This window comes from Martes martes, assembly GCF_963455335.1.
Source record: "Martes martes genome assembly, chromosome: 18".
Taxonomy (NCBI): Eukaryota; Metazoa; Chordata; class Mammalia; order Carnivora; family Mustelidae; genus Martes; species Martes martes.
In genome coordinates, this window is record NC_137906.1 from 10,380,370 (window position 1) to 10,402,420 (window position 22,051).

Below are 22,051 nucleotides of genomic sequence, written 5' to 3' on the forward strand. Positions count from 1 at the left end.
CCCAGCATTGGTTTCTGCTGCCAGTAAACTGATTCTCCATATTGCTGGTCTCTGGTTTTCAGGGCAGATCTTTACCTGTGAACATAACTCTCTAATGAATCTAAGAAGCACTATTGTTTTTCGATTTGTTCAGCTTGTTTCTTGATGTGAATAAGAGAGTGATGATTTCCAAGCTTTTTACATGTTGGAGCAGAAACCAGAAGTACCCTCAGCGGTTCATTTCTAACCAACAGTGAGTGGTTGGTCGGATGTTACCTCTTCTCTAATGGGTAATTCCTGATACAGTTTAACTATAGATTGTCAGTACTTAAAACTGAGGTGCCAAGTATTTTGTTTAATAAAGGGAAAGGCTATGAGGTGGAGGAAAGCAGAGTATACTGTATGTGTTCTTTTTTGATAATAGGAGATGGACGGTTTCTCCTTTGGGGACCCTAGGAATGGGGGACGAAACATAAGAGGAACACTGAGCTGAGTTTAGGAGAGGTAGGTGTCCATTTGTCTTTTTTGGTAAGTTTTAATTCGAGTTAATTTAAGATGTTTAATTCTGAAACATTTTAAACATATTAAAGTATAGGAAAGAATACATAGATGTGTATGTATATAAGGAACAAAAAATGTTGAAACAAATGTGGTAACTAGTTCTAAGTTGACGCCTTGTATGTGGACTTCATTTCCAGAAAATAAGTATTCACCCAAAAAGAAAGTCATATGGGTCTGCTTTTGGGTATTGTGCATTACTGGACTGATTTGCTACTCATGTCTGGATGCACACACCTTACCAGCCAGTACTTCTCTTCAGAGCACAGGAAAGCACTAAACTCACCAACCCTGTGAAGCACATATTTAGTTATCACCATACAGCTGAGAATACCGATGCTCCATGAGGTTACCTGGAGAGAGGAGGTGAAGGAACTTACCAGAGGCTTGTCTGGCACCATTGCATCTTCCTGCAGATGCTCTGACCTTTGCCCAATTTTTGTGCCCCTTAAGTTCTCTGTGGATGATTACAGTCCAGAGCACCTCACTTTCTGAAAATGCTTTCAATCTTTTTGCTTTCACAGCACTCCGTTCTTTTCCAACCTCCTTGACCAGCCTTTCGTCTTCACAAGTTCTTCTTCCTAAACATCTTGTGTTCTGTCCCTGAGAGATCAGCAGTAGCTCCTGGCCTTTTATTACAAAAGAACAATGTCCTTTGGGCAACCTATTCTAGGCCGATACATAAAAGTTCATTTGTTCTGTGTCTAAAAGGACTCATTCCTCTCCTCTCCAAGAGAAAAAAATGTTTAGGTTTGTAGCTACAACTTCTGTTTGACTCAGAGAACTCAACATACTTCTTCATCAACCAGCATGGGATTGACCACCAGAGGAAGATGAAGTAACTTTATTCTTCTTCAAAAATAAATAAATAGATGAATTTAATACTGACTGAAGAATTGGTAGGAAATAAACCTGTATCAGAAACCCTAAAAGGGGATGAATGGTCAGGAACACAAGATCTTACCTCTGAAATGCCAGGTCTTTGTGATTAGATTCAGGAAGTACTTTCTTGGCTAGAATGCTATCTAAGTCATTTTGGGTCCTGTGAATATCAGATCTGGGCATAAAGTGTTCATCTGCCTCTCATTTGTGACACTAATTTTGATGGCCTAGTGAAGGGTTTGTCTGATTTCTTCACTATAAAGTTAATTTTTTTTTCGACTACTGCTACTACTAAGCTATGGGGGGAGGACACTTTCAGACTATGCAGATATCTTATTCCTCATCAACATTTGTTCCTTAGATTTAGCATCTATTAATGAATTTTGCCCAAGCCAGTGTTTACTTGTTATTGAGTGATGGTTTTCTAATTCTAACACTCCCTCCGTGTTTACCAGTTGGCACTTAGCGTTTTACTTTTAGCGGGAACCCTGCTTTCTTGCCTCTTTATTGTTGTGGACCCATGGATTCCAAGATTTTTTTCAATGATTTAAAACTTATTACTGGGCGCCTAGGTGGCTCAGTGGGTTAAGCCTCTGCCTTCGGCTCAGGTCATGATCTCAGGGTCCTGCATCGGGCTCTCTGCTTGGCGGGGAACCTGCTTCCTCCTCTCTCTCTGCCTGCCTCACTGCCTACTTGTGATCTCTCTCTCTGTCAAATAAATAAATAAATAAATAAATAAATAAATAAAACTTATTACTGTCCTTAATTACTTTGGTGCTCAAACTGTCCTGTATTTTGGCCAGTAGGAGCTCCTTCAGGCTGACTCTCATCTATTCGTTCACTCATTTATTCATTCATTTATTTTTGTGTACTTCCTTAGTTTCTTGCATAATGGTATGTTCCAGGCTCACTTTGTCTCTTCTCAGTTGTGGAATCAATGGCCATTTTTTTCTGAGGAGTGATACTTCCTTTTATATTGGAGAATGATATTAGAAGGTACAATTTGAATATTAGGTGTGCTTATTGCTATTGAGGTATCATCTTGGTCCTTTCAGCAAACAGAGCTAGGAAATATATACATATATATCGTGTATACCGTAAACATACATACATACATACAAAAACAGACCTATGTATATACATATATATGCATATATACACTTGGACATACAAAAATAACCCTATGCACTTATATATTTTGGAAATGTGTGTGAACATTGGCTCCCAATAACCTTAAAATATTTATATATTTTCTCAATCTATGATATATCTAAAATAGTTCTGGAATTATTTAAAATTTACATCCACTTAATATAACACTGTATATTAATTATACTTGAATTCAAAAAATAAAAAGGAAGTCTTGGGTTCCTGGGTGGCTCAGTGGGTTAAGCGTCTGCCTTCGGCTCAGGTTGGTGATCCAGGGTCCTGGGCTGGAGTCCCACATTGGGCTTGCTGCTCAGTGGGGAGTCTGCTTCTCCCTCCCTCTGCCCCTACCCCCAGCTTGTGCTTTCTCTCTCTCCCTCTGTGTCAAATAAGTAAATCAAATCTTTAACCAAAAAAAATTTATTTAAAAAATGAGGATCCTGAAGAGATAATTTGCACACCCATGTGTTTATAGCAGCATTACTCACAATATCCAAGAGGTGGAAAGAACTCAGGTGTCCATCAACATTTTTTTCCAAGTGATGAATGGATAAATAAAATGTGGAATATCCATACAAGGGAATATTATTCAGTCTTAAAAAGAAAGGAAATTCTGGCACATCCTATAAGGTGGATGAACCTTGAGGACAAGGTACTAAGTAAACCAGTTACAAAAGGAAAAAAGTTGTATCAATTTATAATATATTATAAATTATTTATATTAAATGAAGTTAAGTATTATTAGAATTATAAAATAATGTATTTTGGAATACCCCCCCAAAAAAGACCACTAAAAGGAATACAAAGTTTATAGGTTTGCCATTCACCCTGTCTACTGATTTTTTTTTCCTGTGCTGAATATTGTGATAAAATATTGTAGAGACTCAGTTGTTTGATTGTGAAGTTTTATTCTAGTAGGCATACTAGTGGATAACCCTGATTTGTAGAGGCTTAATCGTAGATTTTTTCTGGTGGTTCCCTTAGTCCTATGATTTAGTCTTATTCCAAAGGTGTGTCCCTACTGGATGTCAAGGGGAAGTCTGTGGTATTTACCAAGCCTTTCTCACTTGGTGGGACTTGAATTCCCAACTCTGTATTCCTAGTACTGTGTGTCTACTGAGAATCTCTGCTAAACTCCACATCTTTCCAGCTGCTGATTTTCTTAGAGTCTCACCCTATGTGTGTGCAATTTAGGTGTTATCCAAGGATTTGGAAGGAATTTATATACAGATTTTGGGTCTTGCTCCATTGTATAAGTTTATTCTACAATTTATCCATTGTAGTGTTTATAGATGTTTGAGTTGTTCCTGAGTTGAAGATACGAATAAGGTGCTATGAACATTCTTGTGCTCGTCTATTGATAAATAAATGTGCTCATTTCTCCTGGAAATATATCTAGGAGTAAAATTGCTAGGTCACAGACTAGGCAGATTTGTTTATCAGATACTGTCAGTTTTGCCTTTTATGGAATGTTTTATAAATGAAATCATACAATATGTAGCTTTTTTAGTCTGGCTTCTTTCTTTTACTTTATTTTGGAAATGTATCCATGTTGTTATATCTGTCAGTAGTTAATTTCTTTTTATTATTAGATAGTATTCCATTAAATTCTTGAAATGAGTGTTTAGAGCATTGATTTTTTTTTCACCCATTCTTTTCTGATATGCATTTGAAGGCTATAAATCTCCTCTAACTACAGCTTTAGTTGCATCTTACATGTTCTTATATACTTTATTATTTCACTTCAAAATAATTTTAACTTCTATTGTGATTTCTTTGACCTGTGGGTTATTTGAAAGTCTGTTTCTTCATTCCCAGTATATGGACATTTTCTGGTTACCTGTCTGTTAATGATTCCTAGTTTAATTTTGCTGTGGTTAAAGAGCATACTCAGTATGATTTCAGTCCTTTGAAATACAGTGAGCCTTTCTTTTGATCCCTTTTTAACATACTGTTTGCTTTAAAAATGAAGTTACCAGATACTGTATTCTATATATGTTCACTAGATCAAGGGTATTTATCATTCAGGTCATCTATATCTGTAGTGATATTTTTGTCTGCTTTTGTCTCATTTACTAAGAGAAGTATATTGAAGTCTCCTATAATTATTATTGACTTATCTATTTCTTTTTATAATTCAGTTTTAGTTTAAATATGTTGAGACTATGTTAATGATGCATGCAAATAAAAAAGTTTTCTATCTTCCAGATGAATTCAACTTTTTCCCATTATGAAATGATTGTTTTTATATCTAATAATGTTTCTCACCCTCTTTGACTACTTTGCCTTGTTTGGTTTTAATAAGCCTATACCAGCTTTCTTTTGGTTGGTATTTGCTATGTATCTTACTCCATCCTTTTACTCTCTATCCCTGTGTTTAAGGTATATTTCTTATAAGCAAAATATAATTGTGTGTTGTTTTTTTTTAATCCTAACAATCTTTGTCTTTTAATTGGATTATATAGTCCATTTACATTCAGTGTAATTACTTTTTGCTCTGTGTTCACGTCTTCAGTTGACCTCTTTTTGACTGGTTGTTTTTTTCCCTCTCTATTCACTTGGCAGTTAGATGCTTTATTCTTTATTCTTTTCATGGCAACCCCAGTGGCATTTTTTTCTTATCAAAGTCAGATGTTACTTGGCACTTTACTTTCATCTCAGACTATGAAAGAACTTTGGAACACTATATAATTCTAATGTATAATTTCTGTTTGTCCCACTTGTTTTCATAGGATGTTATAAATCACAATCAGCGGTAGAATAATTACAGTCTCCATGCAAGACATTAATTAGAACTGTGGTATTACCACTGGCTAAGTCAGAAGCTAGGCATCTGGAGGAATATTGGATGAAATGCTTACCCGATCGTTTTGGGTTTTTTTGTTTGTTTTGTTTTTGCATTATTCCTCTATGCGTGTTGTTACTGGTATAGTACTGACACTGACCAGAGGAGAACACCTCTGACTGCATCTGGGGACTGTGTGTGGGCAGCTACTGAGGGCTATTCTTAGAGGCGGGCAAAGCCTTTCAAGTTTAGTCACATGTTCATGGTTACTAATCTGCCTCTGTACTAATTCAGTGCTGGTGACTCTAATCTGTAGGATACACACTTGTGTATTTAACATATCCCATCTGTGTGTAGTTTCCTTTTGCTTCCATTATATTTTCTCCTCATCACATTTGATGTTTTGAGAATTGTCAAAAACAAATATACCCTTTTTCTAACTACATTTTTGGTCAGGTTTACTTTAATTCATAGCGTGTAACTTTAGGTCCACAGTAGGTTGGCTTCCACCTTGTCATTTTCTGTCTGATTCCACTTGAAATAACATGGAGGAAGTAGTGTGTAACTCAGTCAGTGTTCTGTGCTTTCTGGAAATACAGTATTCTGATTATACATGATTGAATATAAATGGAAATATGTATGCCTGCACATTTAGCACCTGTTCTGTGCTACTCATGTCCATTAATAATCTCCGTTTGGTTTCTCTAAATTTATACCATGAATTGATGAAGAATTATCTAGTAGAAAATATATTAATAGTCCAATGACTAATCTATACTTCAAATGAAAACTTTCTATGTGTTCTTATCAGTAATACTCTCTAATTTTATTTAACTGTTTAAAAGTCCATTCTGTTTATTGACTGAATTCATATCTTTATATAGTATTGTCCAAATTTTTGGACATGTTTGTTCATAGCTCCTAAAATTGGAGTGATATCACTGTCAGCTATTTGTATGAGTTTTAGGGAAAAACTAATGGTAGACATTGACTTTTAGCAATGTCAAGTTCATGATTTTGAAATATGTATATATTTATATTACTTTAATATTGCCATTTAAGAATGTAATTTACTCAGACTGAGTCATATTACTGTACTTACTACGTGTTTCTTCCCAGAATGTTTACTCAGAACCTAAAAGGGAAAAAGGAAATGGTTGATTCAGTACATACAGTGCTATGATTTCTGAGACCAGCACATTGGTTCCTGTTTGGGTGTGTATTTAGTTCTGCTCCATTAGAATCTGGGCTGTGCTCCACCCTCTCCTTGAAAAAAATTTTTTTCTTCTCAAATGTAATTTATGAAAAATTAGGTTACAGGGCTAGGAGTAAATAAACGTGTGTGATGCCACATTTTAGACATAAAGTAACACTTGCTGTATTTAAGAATAAACTTCTGTAGATTGAACATAAAGGCTGTTTTCATTTTCTGTTTCAAGATACACTTTTGGCAGCTCCCATAATCACAGTAAAGATGTTTTCTAATCCTTCTTTTGACCAAGGACTGCTGCTGCCATAAAGTCAGCATTTAAATTCCACGAACTGTGAGGGACAGGAATAACAAGGATAAGGTCAGGTGTTCCGTTCCTGCCCACGGAGTGAATGGGCTGTTTCAGTGAGCCTGTGCACCCAGCTGCCTGAAGGGAGAAAACCGCCCCGGGCGGGAGGGGCCTCAGGGCCTGAGCACCAGGTTCGGCAGTGCTGCCTTTCCCCCGAGAGCCACTAGCACATGCTTTTGTTTTGGCAACATGCTTCCCAGAGATCCACGTTATACAAGGTTGTAGTGATAAAGTTCATGATGGTTTGGGAGGAAAAATGAGTGCCTTGAATGTAGCCTGAATCACTGTGATTTAAGCACAATTATTTTTAGACCTTTTTTAAGAAGTAGATCTGACTTGCCAAGAATGGAGTGCTTAATTTTCAAGTCGTTGAAGTGGGGATTTTGTTGCTGTTGTTTTTCATCTCCAGCCAGGAGTTATTTATGGGTTTAAAATGGATGCGAAAGTAACTCAGACTATTTCAGTATCTGAAATCACTAAATGATAAAATGATGTATTAATATAATTATATTATGTGAAGGCTTCCTTTGTGAAGAACTCTGATTTGTTTCATGTTGAGCTTTAGGAGAACTTAATTATGAGAGAAATGAAGTCGGTGTCATTCAGGATGGAGAGTGGGTATCTTAGTAACTTGGTGTGGTAGGGGTGAGTGCTGGGGATGTGTCTGCCCTCACTCTCAGGTCTATCCAGCGGGCTATTCTGTTAGAGGTTCCCAGAACCACAGGCTGCTTAGGGACTTAAAAGTTATGTACCTATAACCTAATGAGGAGTGTCTCTGTCCCCATCATGCCATGGTTGTTTTAAGCATCGTTGTTCACAGTGGGCTTCATGCTGAGGAGTTGGTTTATCTGGGACACCATGGGGACTGGGGAAATGACCTGGTACAGTTGATTTTGAGGGATCCGTGGCATCCCTGAGGAAGAGGGTCTGGAAGAGAACAATCTGGGAGTCAAGAGAAATGATAAGAGCTCGAGGGGCAAGACCTAAGAGGTCCAAGTGGTGGGTTTGAATGTCTAAGTGGTGGGGGACCGACTAGGGAGCCTCTTTCCCCACCCCTCATGGGACAGATGATTGGGCTCACAGAGACTTCAGAAGCCATTCCCACATATATTCTCTCCCAGACAGGGAAGGGCTGGCACATTTGTTGCTCAAGGAAGCAGGATGAGTAAGGGGCGTTATTTCACCCTAGAGGCTGGCCCAAGTGATGACACACATGCACAAGGGAATGAGTCTTTGTTGTTGAGTGTGACATATGGGTGAAGTGTCAACCCCATGTGACCGGCTGTGAGCTGGCAGCCAACAGCTGGGATTGGAGAATATGGGGTGAATTCACTTTTAGACATGTTGAATGTGAGGTAACTAATGAGACATCCAGGTGGACAGGTTCAGGAAGAGGCTGAATTTCTTAGTCTGAAGATGGGGTAGGGGGATGAGACTGGCCATTTGAGAGTCATGTGTCTTTCTTTCTTTTTTTTTTTTTTTTTAAGATTTTTATTTATTTATTTGACAGAGAGATAGCGAGACAAAGAACACAAGCAGGGGGAGGGGAGAGGGAGAAACAGGCTTCCCGACGAGCAGGGAGCCCAGTATGAGGCTCGGTCCCAGGAACCTGGGATCATGACCTGAGTGTAAGGCAGACACTTAACAACTGAGCCACCCAGGTGCCCCGAGAGTCACATGTCTTAACTCTTTCTAAAACGGAGCACCATAGTATCATTTGTGTAAAGGTGATAGCTGAAGTCACAGTCTAGTTGGTATTCTTTCTCTTTCCCTGTATCTACCACGGTCTTAATTTTAATTCTTCATCTGGAGCATTTCAGTTTACCCAAGGAATTCCTACCAAACTGTGGGAGGATCTACCCAACACATTTTGTTACACATATGGTCTGGTGATTGTTCCAAATGATGCTGTTTGAACACACATGGTCTGGTGGTGGTTCCAATATGATACTATTTTTTCCAGTTCTTAGTTATCAGACCCATTTGGTTCCTATAGATAAGTGAACAGGGAGAGGCTCTTGTTCACCTTTATCAGAGTTTAGGAGCAGAGATGCATCACACTGCCTCAAATTGCAAGAGATGTACTTTGGAAATCAAGTGGTTGTCTTGCTCCTTTTGGCATAAAGCTCAATTCTGGAACATTCTCCATGTGACTGTACTTGTTTCAAAGAATTGATGTAGTCCCTGGAGATATGAGGCAGAGCACTGTCCTTGCTGCATTTTCCCATGGTATTAATATTTTCCAAAATGATATAAGAACTAATATGAGAAAAAATAACCTTTATCTTTTATGCCTGACAGATAATCAGATTACTCTGGGGATTAGATAAAAATAAGTCATTTGTTCCTATAGTTAGTTACAATAATGACCATGATAATCTTGCATAAGAGAATTTAAAAATTAAATCAGATAAATACATTCAGCTTAGGGAATGAGAAAATATAGAAAGCATGATATGAATTTGAAGACAAAGTTGGCATTCTTTGGATGAACAGTGTTGTAGAGTAAGTTTGCTAGGTCCTGGGTCTCTCTGGCATCAGCCCAACCACGGGCATGCAGTCGGTGTTTCTGACATGCCAGGGCCTGATGCTTCCAGGCACTGGAGGACAGCGGTAGATTGTGCTTCATTCCATTATTTTACTTTGTTTAATATCTTTACAAAATCCACACAGTGACTTTTCCCCTTAACATCTGGTTTTCTTCACAGGCCATGTTCTCATAGAGATTTCAAGTACCCACAAGAAACTCAATGAGAGTCTTGATGAAAATGTATGTAAACTACTTTTATACTTATAAAATAAAATATATTTAATTTCTAAATTTTATGTTGCATAATGTCTCAAATCTGGTGTGACTTTTTAATTGCTTTTGTTAACAGTTCAAAAAATTTCATAAAGAAATTATACATGAGCTGGAGAAGAAGACGGAACTTGATGTAAAATACATGAATGTGAGTACATGGTTTTCTCCACCTCCGTGTTTGGAGGTGGGTATGGATCATGGGGGCCTGGCGTTCTGGGAGGCTGGGCCCACCTGATCTCTGAGCCGGAGGAGAAACTGACAAGGTCCCTTGGAGCTGGGTGCCCTGTTTGCTTTAACACCTGGGTCTTTATTAAAAAGCAGAGAGGAAAATATTGCAAGGAATCCTCCTGGTTCTAGAAAGCATTGTTTTCAAAGAACACGGGTATGGGGACAACATCTACATCTGTATTAGTGTAGCTGCAGCTGTTGCCTTTACAAACCAGCACTTCAGGTTGTGGGATGTGTGTGGGAGAACACCATCTAGGGCTCCCCGGGGCTCCCAGGTCCATTCAGCGGAGTGCTCCTGTGTGGTGTCCCTTGCCTGTCACCAGGTATTGATGACTCCAGCTGTTTTCTCATTCTGCCTGACCCTCCAGCCCTGTCACATGGCCCTTTCCTTCTCTCTTATCTGCTATAGAATAGCTGCTTTCTTTGCCATTCATAGTCCCCTTCTCACCAAGACCCCCATGCAGCAGTAAGCGGCGTAGTTACCCTGAAATCACCCCACTGCCCCTGTGTGCCTGTGCTCTGTGTACTCTGGAGGAGGTGGCAGGACAGTCGACAGCGGCTGAGGGGGATGTAATGGCAAGCATTTTCCATACATTACCAGATTTTTATCCCTACAGAAACTCCATAAGGTAGCCATTCTTATCCTCACTGTACAGATTAAGGGAAAACATGAACTTTAGAGAAATAAGTAGTTGCTGAGATCACACAGGAATTGAAGGATTTCACCAGAATTCTAACCCAGGTCTGTGAAGCTCCAAAAACACCTTGCGGCACAGCACCCACAATAATCTGAAGGGCTTGCACTTGTTCATTCTTTTTTAAAATTGTAAATCATAAAACAGGAGCATGTGACTTAACATTGTTTTTTTATTCACCAAAGCACTTAACGTTCAGTGTCCTAAAAAATTTTGAGAAAACAAGGAATAAAAGAAAAGACGTTCTTTTCTTCTAAGAGCTCCCCTTGGGGTCAGTCGCCCCTTGTATGAACAGGGGACTTTAGGTCAGACAAAGCCACATGCTGAAGGGAGGGAGCGGTATGAGGTGAGGGTGTGCAGGGCAATGCCCAGTGGAAATGTCAGCTGCTGTAACTGCCCAGCATCTGGGGTGGTGCTGCACTCAAATCAGCACAACGTTTAACTTACAGGCAACTCTCAAAAGATACCAAACGGAACACAGGAATAAATTAGACTCTCTGGAGAAATCTCAAGCAGAGTTGAAGAAGATCAGAAGGAAAAGTCAAGGAGGACGAAATGCACTCAAATACGAACACAAAGAAATTGAGGTGAACTCTTCAGCACTATTTTATTTTGTTGACAATTTGTACAGTTTACAGGGATGCTTACTTAGCTCAGTCGGCCTATGTTTCATCCACTCACAGCTGTGCTGCTGTTGAAGTTAAAAATGAGCATATTTTACTTGGTTTGAGCTGAAGGCTACAGAGTTTTCCAGGGTTAATAATTAGCCTCCTAAAAACATTGGCATTTTCTCCTGATTCGGGGGCGGTGGGGGAGGGAGGTGTTGGTAAGAGATGTGCCATGATTAGCATTACTCTCCCCATGTTACAGATGAAGAAAATGGGGCTTAGGCCAAGTCACGTGGTTGTTACTTAGAACTAGGGTTTAAATTTGAACTTTCTGGTTTCAAAGCCCTTGATTTTCCAATAGAACACAATCTTATCCCTGAAGTATGAAGTAATATTTTGTGCAGATTGCCCAGCGCAGAATGTAAGGCCTTTGGCAACGTCCTTCCACACATGAGTCAGGGATCTTAATGAGAATGGTGATACCTGCTCTGGTCAGGTTACAACTTTGTTATTTTATCTCATGTTTATCTGCATTTAGTGTTTACTCCATTTCAAAATAAACCAAGTATAAAGATGGCACAAGATAAATGTCTGGCTGTTCAGCTATTTGATTCCTCATGACATACTTGTATAATTATTATTTATTTTCCTAGTATGTAGAAACTGTTACGTCTCGCCAGAGCGAAATCCAGAAATTTATTGCAGATGGTTGCAAAGAAGCTCTACTTGAAGAGAAAAGGCGCTTCTGCTTTCTGGTCGACAAACACTGTAGCTTTGCAAATCACTTACATTATTATCATTTACAGGTGGGTTTGTGATAGCAAGTTTTGTTGCATTATTAATAATTTAATTTCGTATTCAAACGCCCTTGGAATGCTTCACTTTCCACATGTGTCTCAATGTAAAGTGGTGGGCCTAGTTTGCCGATGAGAAGAGATGCCAAAAAAATACCTCTTGGCCCATGTGGATATGTAAACTTTCAGAAATGTGGATGAAATGATTAAATATTGCTTATAAGATTAATTTAGTAGTATGTATTTAGAATCTTTCATAAAATAATGCTTAATAATCGAGAATTAGTACTTTTCTTTTCTCACCTACGAGTCAGCTTTTCTCAGACTCTTTCTGATGCATCCTCAGCTCAGTGTCTTCACCAGAGCCATGGGATGAGTCCCAGGGGCCGCAGGCCCCCCCCACCTGGGTAGTTTGAGTGTCTGCCGTGGGAGTCCATGCACAGAGGTGTCCCTGGAAGTCCCAGCTGCAGACCCATTCACAGCATCAGGACAGTTGTGGTTCCTTTTTCATTCCTCTTCAAGGTGTTTCCTCGTGATCTCATCACCTGTGGAACTGGCTTTACTGCCCTCCTTCCAGCACACATGGTTGTGAGGTTTTACCCCCAGGAATCATTACAGGATATATGTTACTTTCCTTTGCTTTTTTTTTTATTATAAATTTTATTGGGCCTGTATAAGCATTATTGCATTGTTAATAATTTGTTAATTATATCGAAAACTAGCATTGAGTGAAGTCATATATTCATTGTTAGTTATAATAATTTAGTTAGTACCATGGGAGTACTCCATGGTAGAAGCTTCCTAAGAGCTTGAAAATAAGGCAACTTCCTCTTTTTCAGGGGAAGAAAACTTGGCCTTGTGTGTACCCACCGGTCATATGTTACACATTCCATAAAGTTTTGCAACTTTAAGGACCATTCATCTACCAAATCTAAAGCCCTAAGATCTAACATTGTTACAGGAAAGGAAAGAATTGCAGTATTGGACGATCACTTTGTACTCAGTTCAGCAGTGTCTGTTTCCATGGTGAGGGTGTCCTGCTGGACAGGGTCATAAGTTAAGTGACCCTGAAGCTCTTCCTGTGACCTAGCCCTGCCAGTGATGGGGTGCTAACTCTGTCGCAAGGCAACCTGGCCTGTTTGCAGAGAGCTCTAGTTGGTGGCAACTCTTATGCTTAACCTTGGATTCTAGTTACGCTTTTTAGCAACAAAGTCCACTTCTTTTCTCCAATGGAAGAGTCTTCACCACTCTGAAACCCACTTCTGTGCCTTCCCTTTCTCTGGCTCCAGCATCCCAGTCCTTTTAGTGGCTCTTTGGACAAAGCAGGCCCAAGCAATCAGTGTGTCAGGGCTACAGTCTGAGGCCATCGGTGGTTTGGGGTGAGGGTTTTGCCCTCTCTTCAGAGTGGGAGGAAGAAAACACTGATCAGCGTCTCTGGGGCCACTCGGGAAACAGTGGGGCTTAATAAGATTGCTCAACCCTTCCATTTTCCTGTTTGAGCTTGTTCTGCATCAGTCTCCAACTCTGCCTTCACTCCGAGGGAGAGGGCAGCTCGTATAGAACAGGGACCCACAGCTCTTGCAGCAAATAACACGGGCAGAAGCTCATAGATGGTTAAGTGCTCCCTGAATTTGACACAGAGCTCTCACACTTCTGGTGGCAAGCCAGTAAAACATAATCACTAATATTTGACGTGACTTTTCTCAGCTCCTTGAACAGTACACATTTGTGTTTTGTTATGTTTCCCTCTGATTCACAGTCTGCAGAATTACTCAATTCCAAGCTGCCCCGGTGGCAGGAAACCTGTGGTGACGCTACCAAAGTGCCTGAGAAGATCATGAATATGATCGAGGAAATAAGGACCCCAAGCTCTACCCCTGTGTCCGGGACGCCCCAGCCCTCACCGATGATTGAGAGAAGCAGCATGGTAGGGATGGGTTCTCTCCGAGATTTCGGTTGTGTGTTTACTGATAGGACCGCAGCCAAATTTGCACGAAGGATGAAGGTCTTCAGTGGTGGCAGTCACAGGTCCTTCCCTCTTCTAGGGCCTCCCTTGTCTCACTCTGATCCCCTTACCTTCAGATTTGACATTAGCTGTGCAGTGCTCAGCACTGCATAGTGCTGTGTCCAACTCTATTATCCTTGTTTTGGAAATGTTATTGTTACTGTTTTTAATTGTAATGATTCTAACTTCGTAAGTTTATCCCCAGTGAAGGAGGCATAGGTGTCTTAGAAAATAATTAGCAAAAGTCTGGTGCCATTCATCGCAACATAAGGCACTTCAGAAAAAAGTAGCCATCAAAGTATTCAAGGTAATGAAATCAAACATTGTAGTTTGCCGCTCCTTGAACCTTGGCTTTATTACTTTTTGCAAACATGGAAATTTGGATCCTGTGCGTAGTTTATACACATGGGTCCACCCTAACCTCTGAAATGAAAGCAAAGTTGCTAAAGGCTAGTCGACAACCTACAGAATAGATCCGTAACTGCATGGGAAATAAGAGAAGGGGCTGTCAGTGGGCCAGAAACACTGAAGGAGTATCAAAGAGAGAAAGGCAAGATCAGTGTGCGGAGAATCAAGAGAAAAGAAAATCTCAGCCCCGAGCACCTGCAGGGCAAGACTGCAGCAGAGGGCAGAGCAGTGAGCTCAGAGCCAGTGAGTATAAGAGAGGGCGGAGAATGGCATGTCGCATTCCTGTATGTGGTCAGTTCTAGACGATTCACATCCTCTAAGCTGGTCAGTTTCTTCCTCCTGTCCCAACCAGTAGGCAACAGGGGCTTTTGTCCACTGGCCGAAACTGTGTTTCTGCAGAAGAGGCCGGGCACCTTCCTGGCTGTGTCTTCCCTGTCCCCACCCACCTCCCTGCGGGTAGTCTGCGATAACGAAAATAGGCGATATACAGACTAGGATAAATAGGCAAAAGAATAGGCAATGCTGTACGATACAGAGATGGACAGATAACCAGGAATCCCTGAACAAGTGAGGAAAACCAATATCATGAAAAGACACACTGAAAGAAGATACGGGAATAACCAATATTGGAGGCAACGGAGGCAGTAGGGCAGAGGAGAAATCTTAAAGAAATGAAAAGATACTATGTCCCCAGAGGAGAATCAGCTAAATATTTTGGAAGTTAAAAATGGATTATTATTCACATTTGAAATGTCTGGGATTTGCTCCAGCATATTCCAGGCACAAGGGAAGATGGGTGTAGCATATACAAAACAATATTGGCCATGAATTCTTAATTGTTGGAGCTGGGTGTTGGGTACAGGGAGATTTATTGTGCTGTTCATTCTCCTTTATACATGCTTGAAATTTTTCTAAAATAACTTTTTAAAATTTTCCTTCCCCTTCCCCCCCTTCCACAAAGAACATAAACAAGAAAACCTCCACACCAGTGGACGGGCTCATTAACAGAATGGAACTGCTTGGGAAATTAATCCAAAGAGCTGTCCCAAAACACAGAACAAAAACGGAGAGAGGATGTAAACATAACGTTAGACAGATTGGAGATACCCAATTGCCTTCTCACAGTCATCTCCAGATGTCTAATGGGGATCTCAAATTCAACTTGTCTAAAACCAGATGACTGATTTTCCTACTCTAAACAGGCTCCTCTGGTCTTCCCCATCCAGAAGATGGCAGCTCCGTCCTTCCAGTAGCTTGGACACAAGTGTGGACTTCTCTCCCTCTCTCTCCCCACTCCCTGCCTCCTCCCCCCACCCACAGCCAACCCGTGGGCATGCCCTGTTGTTTCCACCTTCACAGCATATCCAGGTGCAGCCACTTCTCACCCCTCCACTGCCCTGACTATGGTCCCTGCAGAGATTACTGTAGTTGACTCTGCCTAGTCTTTAACACAGCAGCCACAGTGAGCCTGGACAAATGGGAAAAAACAAAACCTTGAGAGATTGTGGTCAAGTTGCAGAAGGGGATAGAGAGAAAATTCTAAAAACTTCCAGAGAGGGGGAAAAATAGATAACTTAGAAAAGAGAACACCACTGGTACCAGATTTCTTGTTATCAAAACAAGATGTTAGAAATCAATGGAGCAATGCACTCAAAATTCCTTGGAAAAGTTATTTTAAACGTAGAATCCTAGGGCACCTGGTGGCTCAGCTGGTTAAGTATCAGCCGTCAGCTCAGGTCATGATCCCAGGGGCCAGGGTCCTGCTTCACAGGGAGTCTGCTTCTCCCTCTTCTCCTCCTCCCACTCATTCTCTCAACCTCTCTCTCTCAAATAAATAAATAAAATCTTCTTTTTTTTTTTTTTTTTTTAAAGATTTTATTTATTTATTTGACAGACAGAAATCACAAGTAGGCAGAGAGGCAGGCAGAGAGAGAGAGGAGGAAGCAGGCTCCCTGCTGAGCAGAGAGCCCGATGCGGGGCTCGATCCCAGGACCCTGGGATCATGACCTGAACCGAAGGCAGAGGCTTTAACCCACTGAGCCATCCAGGCGCCCCTAAATAAAATCTTCTTTAAAAAATAAATGAATGTAGAATCCTGTAGCTAAGTAGCACCTAGGAGGGAACCTAAAATCCATAGAGACAGAAAGTAAATTAGTGGTTGCCAGGAGGTGGTAGGAAATGGGGAGTAATTGCCTTAAAAAAAAAATGAAGACAAAAATGAAAAAAAAGAATGTGATATTCTTTTTTTTTTTTTAAAGATTTTATTTATTTATTTGACAGACAGAGATCACAAGTAGGCAGAGAGACAGGCAGAGAGAGAGAGCAGAGGAAGCAGGCTCCCCTTGGAGCAGAGAGCCGGATATGGTGCTTAATCCCAGGACCCTGAGATCATGACCTGAGCCGAAGGCAGAGGCTTTAACCCACTGAGCCACCTAGGCGCCCAGAATGCGATATTCTTGAAATAATAATTCAGAATGGGGCATTGCCATCCAACCAAGAGAACTTTGGGAAGAAAGTGGAATTTAAAGCATGTTAAAATATTCCTGGGAATCTCTATAATTCTGTCACTGTGTTAATACTAATATTAAACTAATGAGGAATTTTTCACAGGTTGGGAAAGATTATGACACTCTTTCTAAATATTCGCCAAAAGTGCCCCCAGCTCCTTCAGCCAGAGCGTATACTAGTCCTTTGATTGATATGTTTAATAACCCAGCAACAGTTGGACAGAATTCAGAAAAGATAAAGAATTCAACAGGTAAGATATTTACTTTGATTTCTTTTAAAATACATTTTTAGGGGTGCCTGGGTGGCGCACGCAGTTGGGCATCTGACTCTTGGTTTTGGGTCATGATCTCGGGGTCGTGGGATCGAGCCCCCAGTCATTCTCTGGGCTTAGTGGGAAGCTGGCTTGAGATTCTTTCCCTCTGCCCCTCCCTCTGTTTGCATCCCCCCTGCCCCAAATAAAGTCTATAAAATTAGCTTGGTTAAAAAATAAATAAAGCACCTTTTAAAATTTTTTTAATATTTTGGATAAATGTTACCCCGAGGTAGAGGTAAATATGTGGTAGCACACGTTTAACATTGCCTTGTTGAAAAAAAAAATTTTTTTTTAAGATTTTATTTATTTATTTGACAGACAGAGATCACAAGTAGGCAGAGAGCCAGGCAGAGAGAGAGGGAAGCAGGCTCCCTGGTGAGCAGAGAGCCCGATGCAGGGCTTGATCCCAGGACCCTGGGATCATGACCTGAGCCGAAGGCAGAGGCTTTAACCCACTGAGCCACCCAGGCGCCCCCAAATTTTTGTTTTTCTTTAAGATTTTATTTGAGAGAGCACGAGCAGGGAGGAGGAGCAGAGGGAGAGGGAGCCTGATGTGGGGCTCAGTCCCAGGACCCTAGGATCATGACCTGAGCTAAAGGCAGAAGCTTAGCCGACTGAGCCCCCCAGGCACCCCTGCCTTATTGAAACTTATGCTTGAAAGTAAATAAAGGTTAGGGTTTATTATAAAACCATAAGACCTTTTATAAGTGACACATTTCTTCGACAAATTCTAATTCTATATACTGACTGATGTTTATAGGAAGGAAACTTACTATGGAAAGGTGTTACATTTTAAAATGGGATATAATGTACAAAGAACCTCATATCATGTGCCATATTTGGTGGCAATTGTAATGAAATTTTTTTTCAATAAAACAAACTATAAAAGTTCACGTGACAAAATTATGGTTGTTGATCTTACCAGTAGGTTTAGTATTTTTCATCATGTCTAACAGAGAACTTCATGCTTTCTGCACACTTAAGTTCTAACTGCTTAAATTTCTTAACTCTGTTGATGCTTTTTCAATAAATCAAGTTAAGTTACTGTTTGCAGAGATTTCGGGTGGCTTTGCTTAGGCTCCACTCTGTGTAGACAGAGTCTGGCACCCAGAGACCCCTCTCCGTGTGGGGTATCTCACGGGCCTCTTAAGGCATGAAAGTCATGGCGATCGAACCAGATCGAGCCACGTGCTAGAGAAAGCCCACAGACTGCAGCATTTGCAGCTGCTGAGTGAGATCAGAGAGGAGAGTTTCAGGAGAGCAGTTTTGTTTTTGGGAGTGGTCAGTATCAGCTGGTGCCGGAACTGAGACCCAAAGGTACAGCAAGGCACTCTTCACATGGTGCAGTGACTGTGGAGTCAGGCCACCCACACCCCATGCTGGCCTGCTAGCTGGGATCCCAGTGAGTCACCGCGGTCGGTAACCGATAGCCACACCTTCCCTCAGAAGCCGTGAAGCATTGAGAGCGGGGACTGGCACTCCGGGAGGGGTCCGTAAACGTGCTAGTCCTCACCGCGTCCCTGCTGCATTCGCAGGTGAGATGTTGAGCAGTTGCACAGCGAGAACATCTGCATTTCCAGCCTCCTCTTGTTCTTAGTGGGATTTGCGTTGATGCCCTACGCTGCCTTGGGGTTCGTGTTGGGAGAGTAGGACAAGGAAAGCATCGGACCCTCTAGTGATGCGTCATTTTGCCTCTGATTAAATCAGAGTGCGGGTGAAGCTTGGCACGCACGGTGTCCTCTCCACCTGGAAAAGAGCGTTTAGCCCCAAGGGTCCTCCTCGGTGGGAGACCTCAGGCTGTGGTTCTGCCTCAGTTCCTCACGGTCCCTGCCCATCCAGGCAAAGTCGAAGGTGTGGAAATACAGCACACGCAGAGCAGCGGCAGGAGGAGTGCTGGCAGGCGAGAGTGGGTGGCTTTTCTGGGCTTTGCTTGTTTGAACTTGTTATCAGTCCTTGAAAGGTGACCACTGCTGTGCTCATTTTCACCAGATTCTTCAGATGATCCCAGTTTACAGCGATCAGTTTCTGTTGCAACTGGACTGAACATGATGAAGAAGCAGAAAGTAAAAACCATTTTTCCACACACCGCCGGCGCCAACCAGACCTTGCTCAGCTTCGCCCAGGGAGACATCCTCACGCTGCTCGTCCCTGAGGAGAAGGACGGCTGGCTTTATGGAGAGCATGACACCACCAAAGTGTAAGTCTCAGGACAGATGCTGTCCCCACAGCGGTCAGGGCCGCCCGGGGCTTCAGAGAGCTGTCATACCTCCTGTCAGTGGCAACTTGTCTTTGTGGTCACAGGAGCATTTTTACCAAAGTTAAGTTCATGGTTTAGTTATGCTTCTAGTTTACTTCATTGCAGTTACTCTGTCCCAGGCTATTTTCTGTATGTGTTTGTGTGTCTGTGCATATATAGATGAATTTGATACTTGAGCAGGTCATATGAAGTCACTTCTGAAAGTAGTTTAAATAATTCTTGTTTAAAAAAAAAAACTTCGGATTTCTCAAGGATAATCTGCACATCAGGTGGATTTTGTTAAGATTTAGCTCATAAATAGTTTAAATGCCAGCATCGTCATTTCAGCCATGAGTATGTGCACAGGCCTTACTATAAGCTGGTTAAATTGGTTTTCTGGGTAGATTATTCAGCTATTAAATAAATGTGGAAAAAAGCCCAAAAATAATCCAAATGAAACTAATGCTGTATATAAAAATGCACATTGTGTGATGTGGTGAAAATGGACTGGTCTGCCCCTGAGCTATGCCTGAGCTGTTCTGTACCCTGCTTATCCTTCACTTGTCAGCTGCTGGCCGCACAATCAGGCCTTTTTTTTCTCCTTCCTCACCTGTAGGAGGGGCTGGTTCCCAGCATCCTACACAAAGTTGCTGGAAGAAGATGCAAAGGAGGCCATGAGCGCGCCCACACCAAGGTAGGACCTGACTGTGGCTCCTGTTTCCCAGTGACAGAAAACTCACCTTTGATCTCGTGTTTCTGGGCATATCAGAATTCTATCTAGATTGAGTAGCAGCCGCACAGGGAGACCTCCAGTCGTGTAGGAGAGTACAAAAGGAGGACTGTTACCCCACAGCTCTTCCCTTTGTGGTTTCTGCTGTGGGGACATGCTCCAGATTCTGCTCCTCACCCTTCTGTGAGCGCTCTGGCACCACTCACTGCCTCCCCCACCCCCGACCCCCGCCCCCCACCAACTCACTAAATCCAAGGTGAGCGTCATCGCCATTACTGCTTAGGAAGTGCCAAATTGCCTACAATGACTAGCTTGTTTAATTCTTATAACAACCTTATGAGGTAGGTCCCCACTTTAAAATTGAGGACACTGAGGCACGGAAGGATGGAGCCAAGGCTGGAAGCCAGGAAGGTCTTTTCCACGCTAGCTATGAATATTTATATGTGTGTCAGCCGCTGTAGTTGGTTACCCTGTGGGTCCTCAGAAGCGACACATCCAGGGGCACCTGGGTGGCTCAGTCGGTTAAGCGTCTAATTCTTGATTTCGACTGAGGTCACAACCTCAGGGTCATGAGATCCAGCCCCAAGTCGGGCTCCCTGCAGGGCATGGCGTCTGCTTAGGTCTCTTTCTCTCTCTCTCTCTCACACTCTGACTCACTCACTCTCCCCCTCCCCCCACCCCTACCCCTTCTAACTTTCCTGCCACAAGAAGGAAAGAAAGAAATGACACATCCACACTGCACTTCTCATCTTTACCCTAAACTGCCTCATCCTCAGTGTTTCCCATCTCAAAGAAACCCTCTAACCCATCCAGCTGTCCCTGCAGACCTTTGAGCACCACATTGGATGCCCCCTCCAGGTCCTGCTATGTGTCATCTGTGTGTCTCATCCCTGGCAGAACAGCTCACCTGCCACCGGGCCAAGGAATGAAAACTGCATTTTGTATTTATGATGTTAAAATGCTGAGGGTTGTTTTGGGGGGCTATATTTTTTTTTGTTTTGTTTTGTTTTGTTTTTCAAATCTGAAATGCTCAACGCTTTACTAAGGCTTTTGCTATAGTCTTCATTTTCTTACTGATCTTAAACTAATCAAGAGCCAGTTCTTAATTCAGTTTTTTTGAGCATACATTTATAAACCAGTAAAAACGTCAAGGTATTTTTCATGTAGCATATTATGTGCACACACGCAGGTCTCGTCCTCCCCTCTCTCACGCCCTGTTTGATTGTTCATCTGTTGTAGTTCTGGCCCTGGGATATTTAGGATGTTTGAGATTCAGGTGGCTGGATCTTACATAACTTGTATTCTCTGCTCGTTGGTCGGTAGCCCGGCGCCGGTGAGAAGCATCAGCACGGTGAACTTATCTGAGAAAAGCAGTGTCGTCATCCCCCCACCAGATTACTTGGAATGTTTGTCCTTGGGAGCGGCTGCAGATAAGAGAGCAGATGTTTCCAAAAGTATCTCTACCTTTAAAGCGCCGGTGTCCAAGCCAGAAGCCACATCTCCTGTGAGTGAAGCTGCTGGGTAACATGCCGTGTACCCTGACCATGAACAGCAGAGGTGTCCCTAGGGTGGGGTGGGGACTGGCACTCTCTCCTGTCTCTTCACTCCCAGCCTCTCACACAGCCATTCAGCTTCCTGAACTTCAGTCCTGGTGTTTGTATTTTATCTGTAAATGTAGTTCCTCCGGTGGTGTCAGGTGTTCTCTCCTCGCCTTTGGTCCTAGCGGCAGTCTGTCAGTCTCCTCACCACTTTTCTCTGCATTTTCTTCAATTTTCATACCATTTCCTGAAGGAAGACTTTAGGTTAAAAGTGGT

The 22,051-nt window shown here is 41.9% G+C and overlaps 1 protein-coding gene across 2 annotated transcripts in view; it reads left to right on the top strand.

Moving 5' to 3' along the window:
• Positions 1 to 22,051, top strand: part of BAIAP2L1 (BAR/IMD domain containing adaptor protein 2 like 1) — a 91,566-nt gene that overhangs the window by 55,065 nt on the left and 14,450 nt on the right. For both annotated transcript variants that reach the window (XM_080830127.1, XM_080830128.1), the window contains 9 exons: positions 9,618 to 9,679; positions 9,789 to 9,860; positions 11,085 to 11,222; positions 11,897 to 12,049; positions 13,797 to 13,964; positions 17,061 to 17,208; positions 19,261 to 19,468; positions 20,124 to 20,201; positions 21,561 to 21,741. In XM_080830127.1, the coding sequence (XP_080686253.1) occupies positions 9,618 to 9,679; positions 9,789 to 9,860; positions 11,085 to 11,222; positions 11,897 to 12,049; positions 13,797 to 13,964; positions 17,061 to 17,208; positions 19,261 to 19,468; positions 20,124 to 20,201; positions 21,561 to 21,741 (1,208 nt within the window). The remainder of the gene's footprint in view (positions 1 to 9,617; positions 9,680 to 9,788; positions 9,861 to 11,084; positions 11,223 to 11,896; positions 12,050 to 13,796; positions 13,965 to 17,060; positions 17,209 to 19,260; positions 19,469 to 20,123; positions 20,202 to 21,560; positions 21,742 to 22,051) is intronic.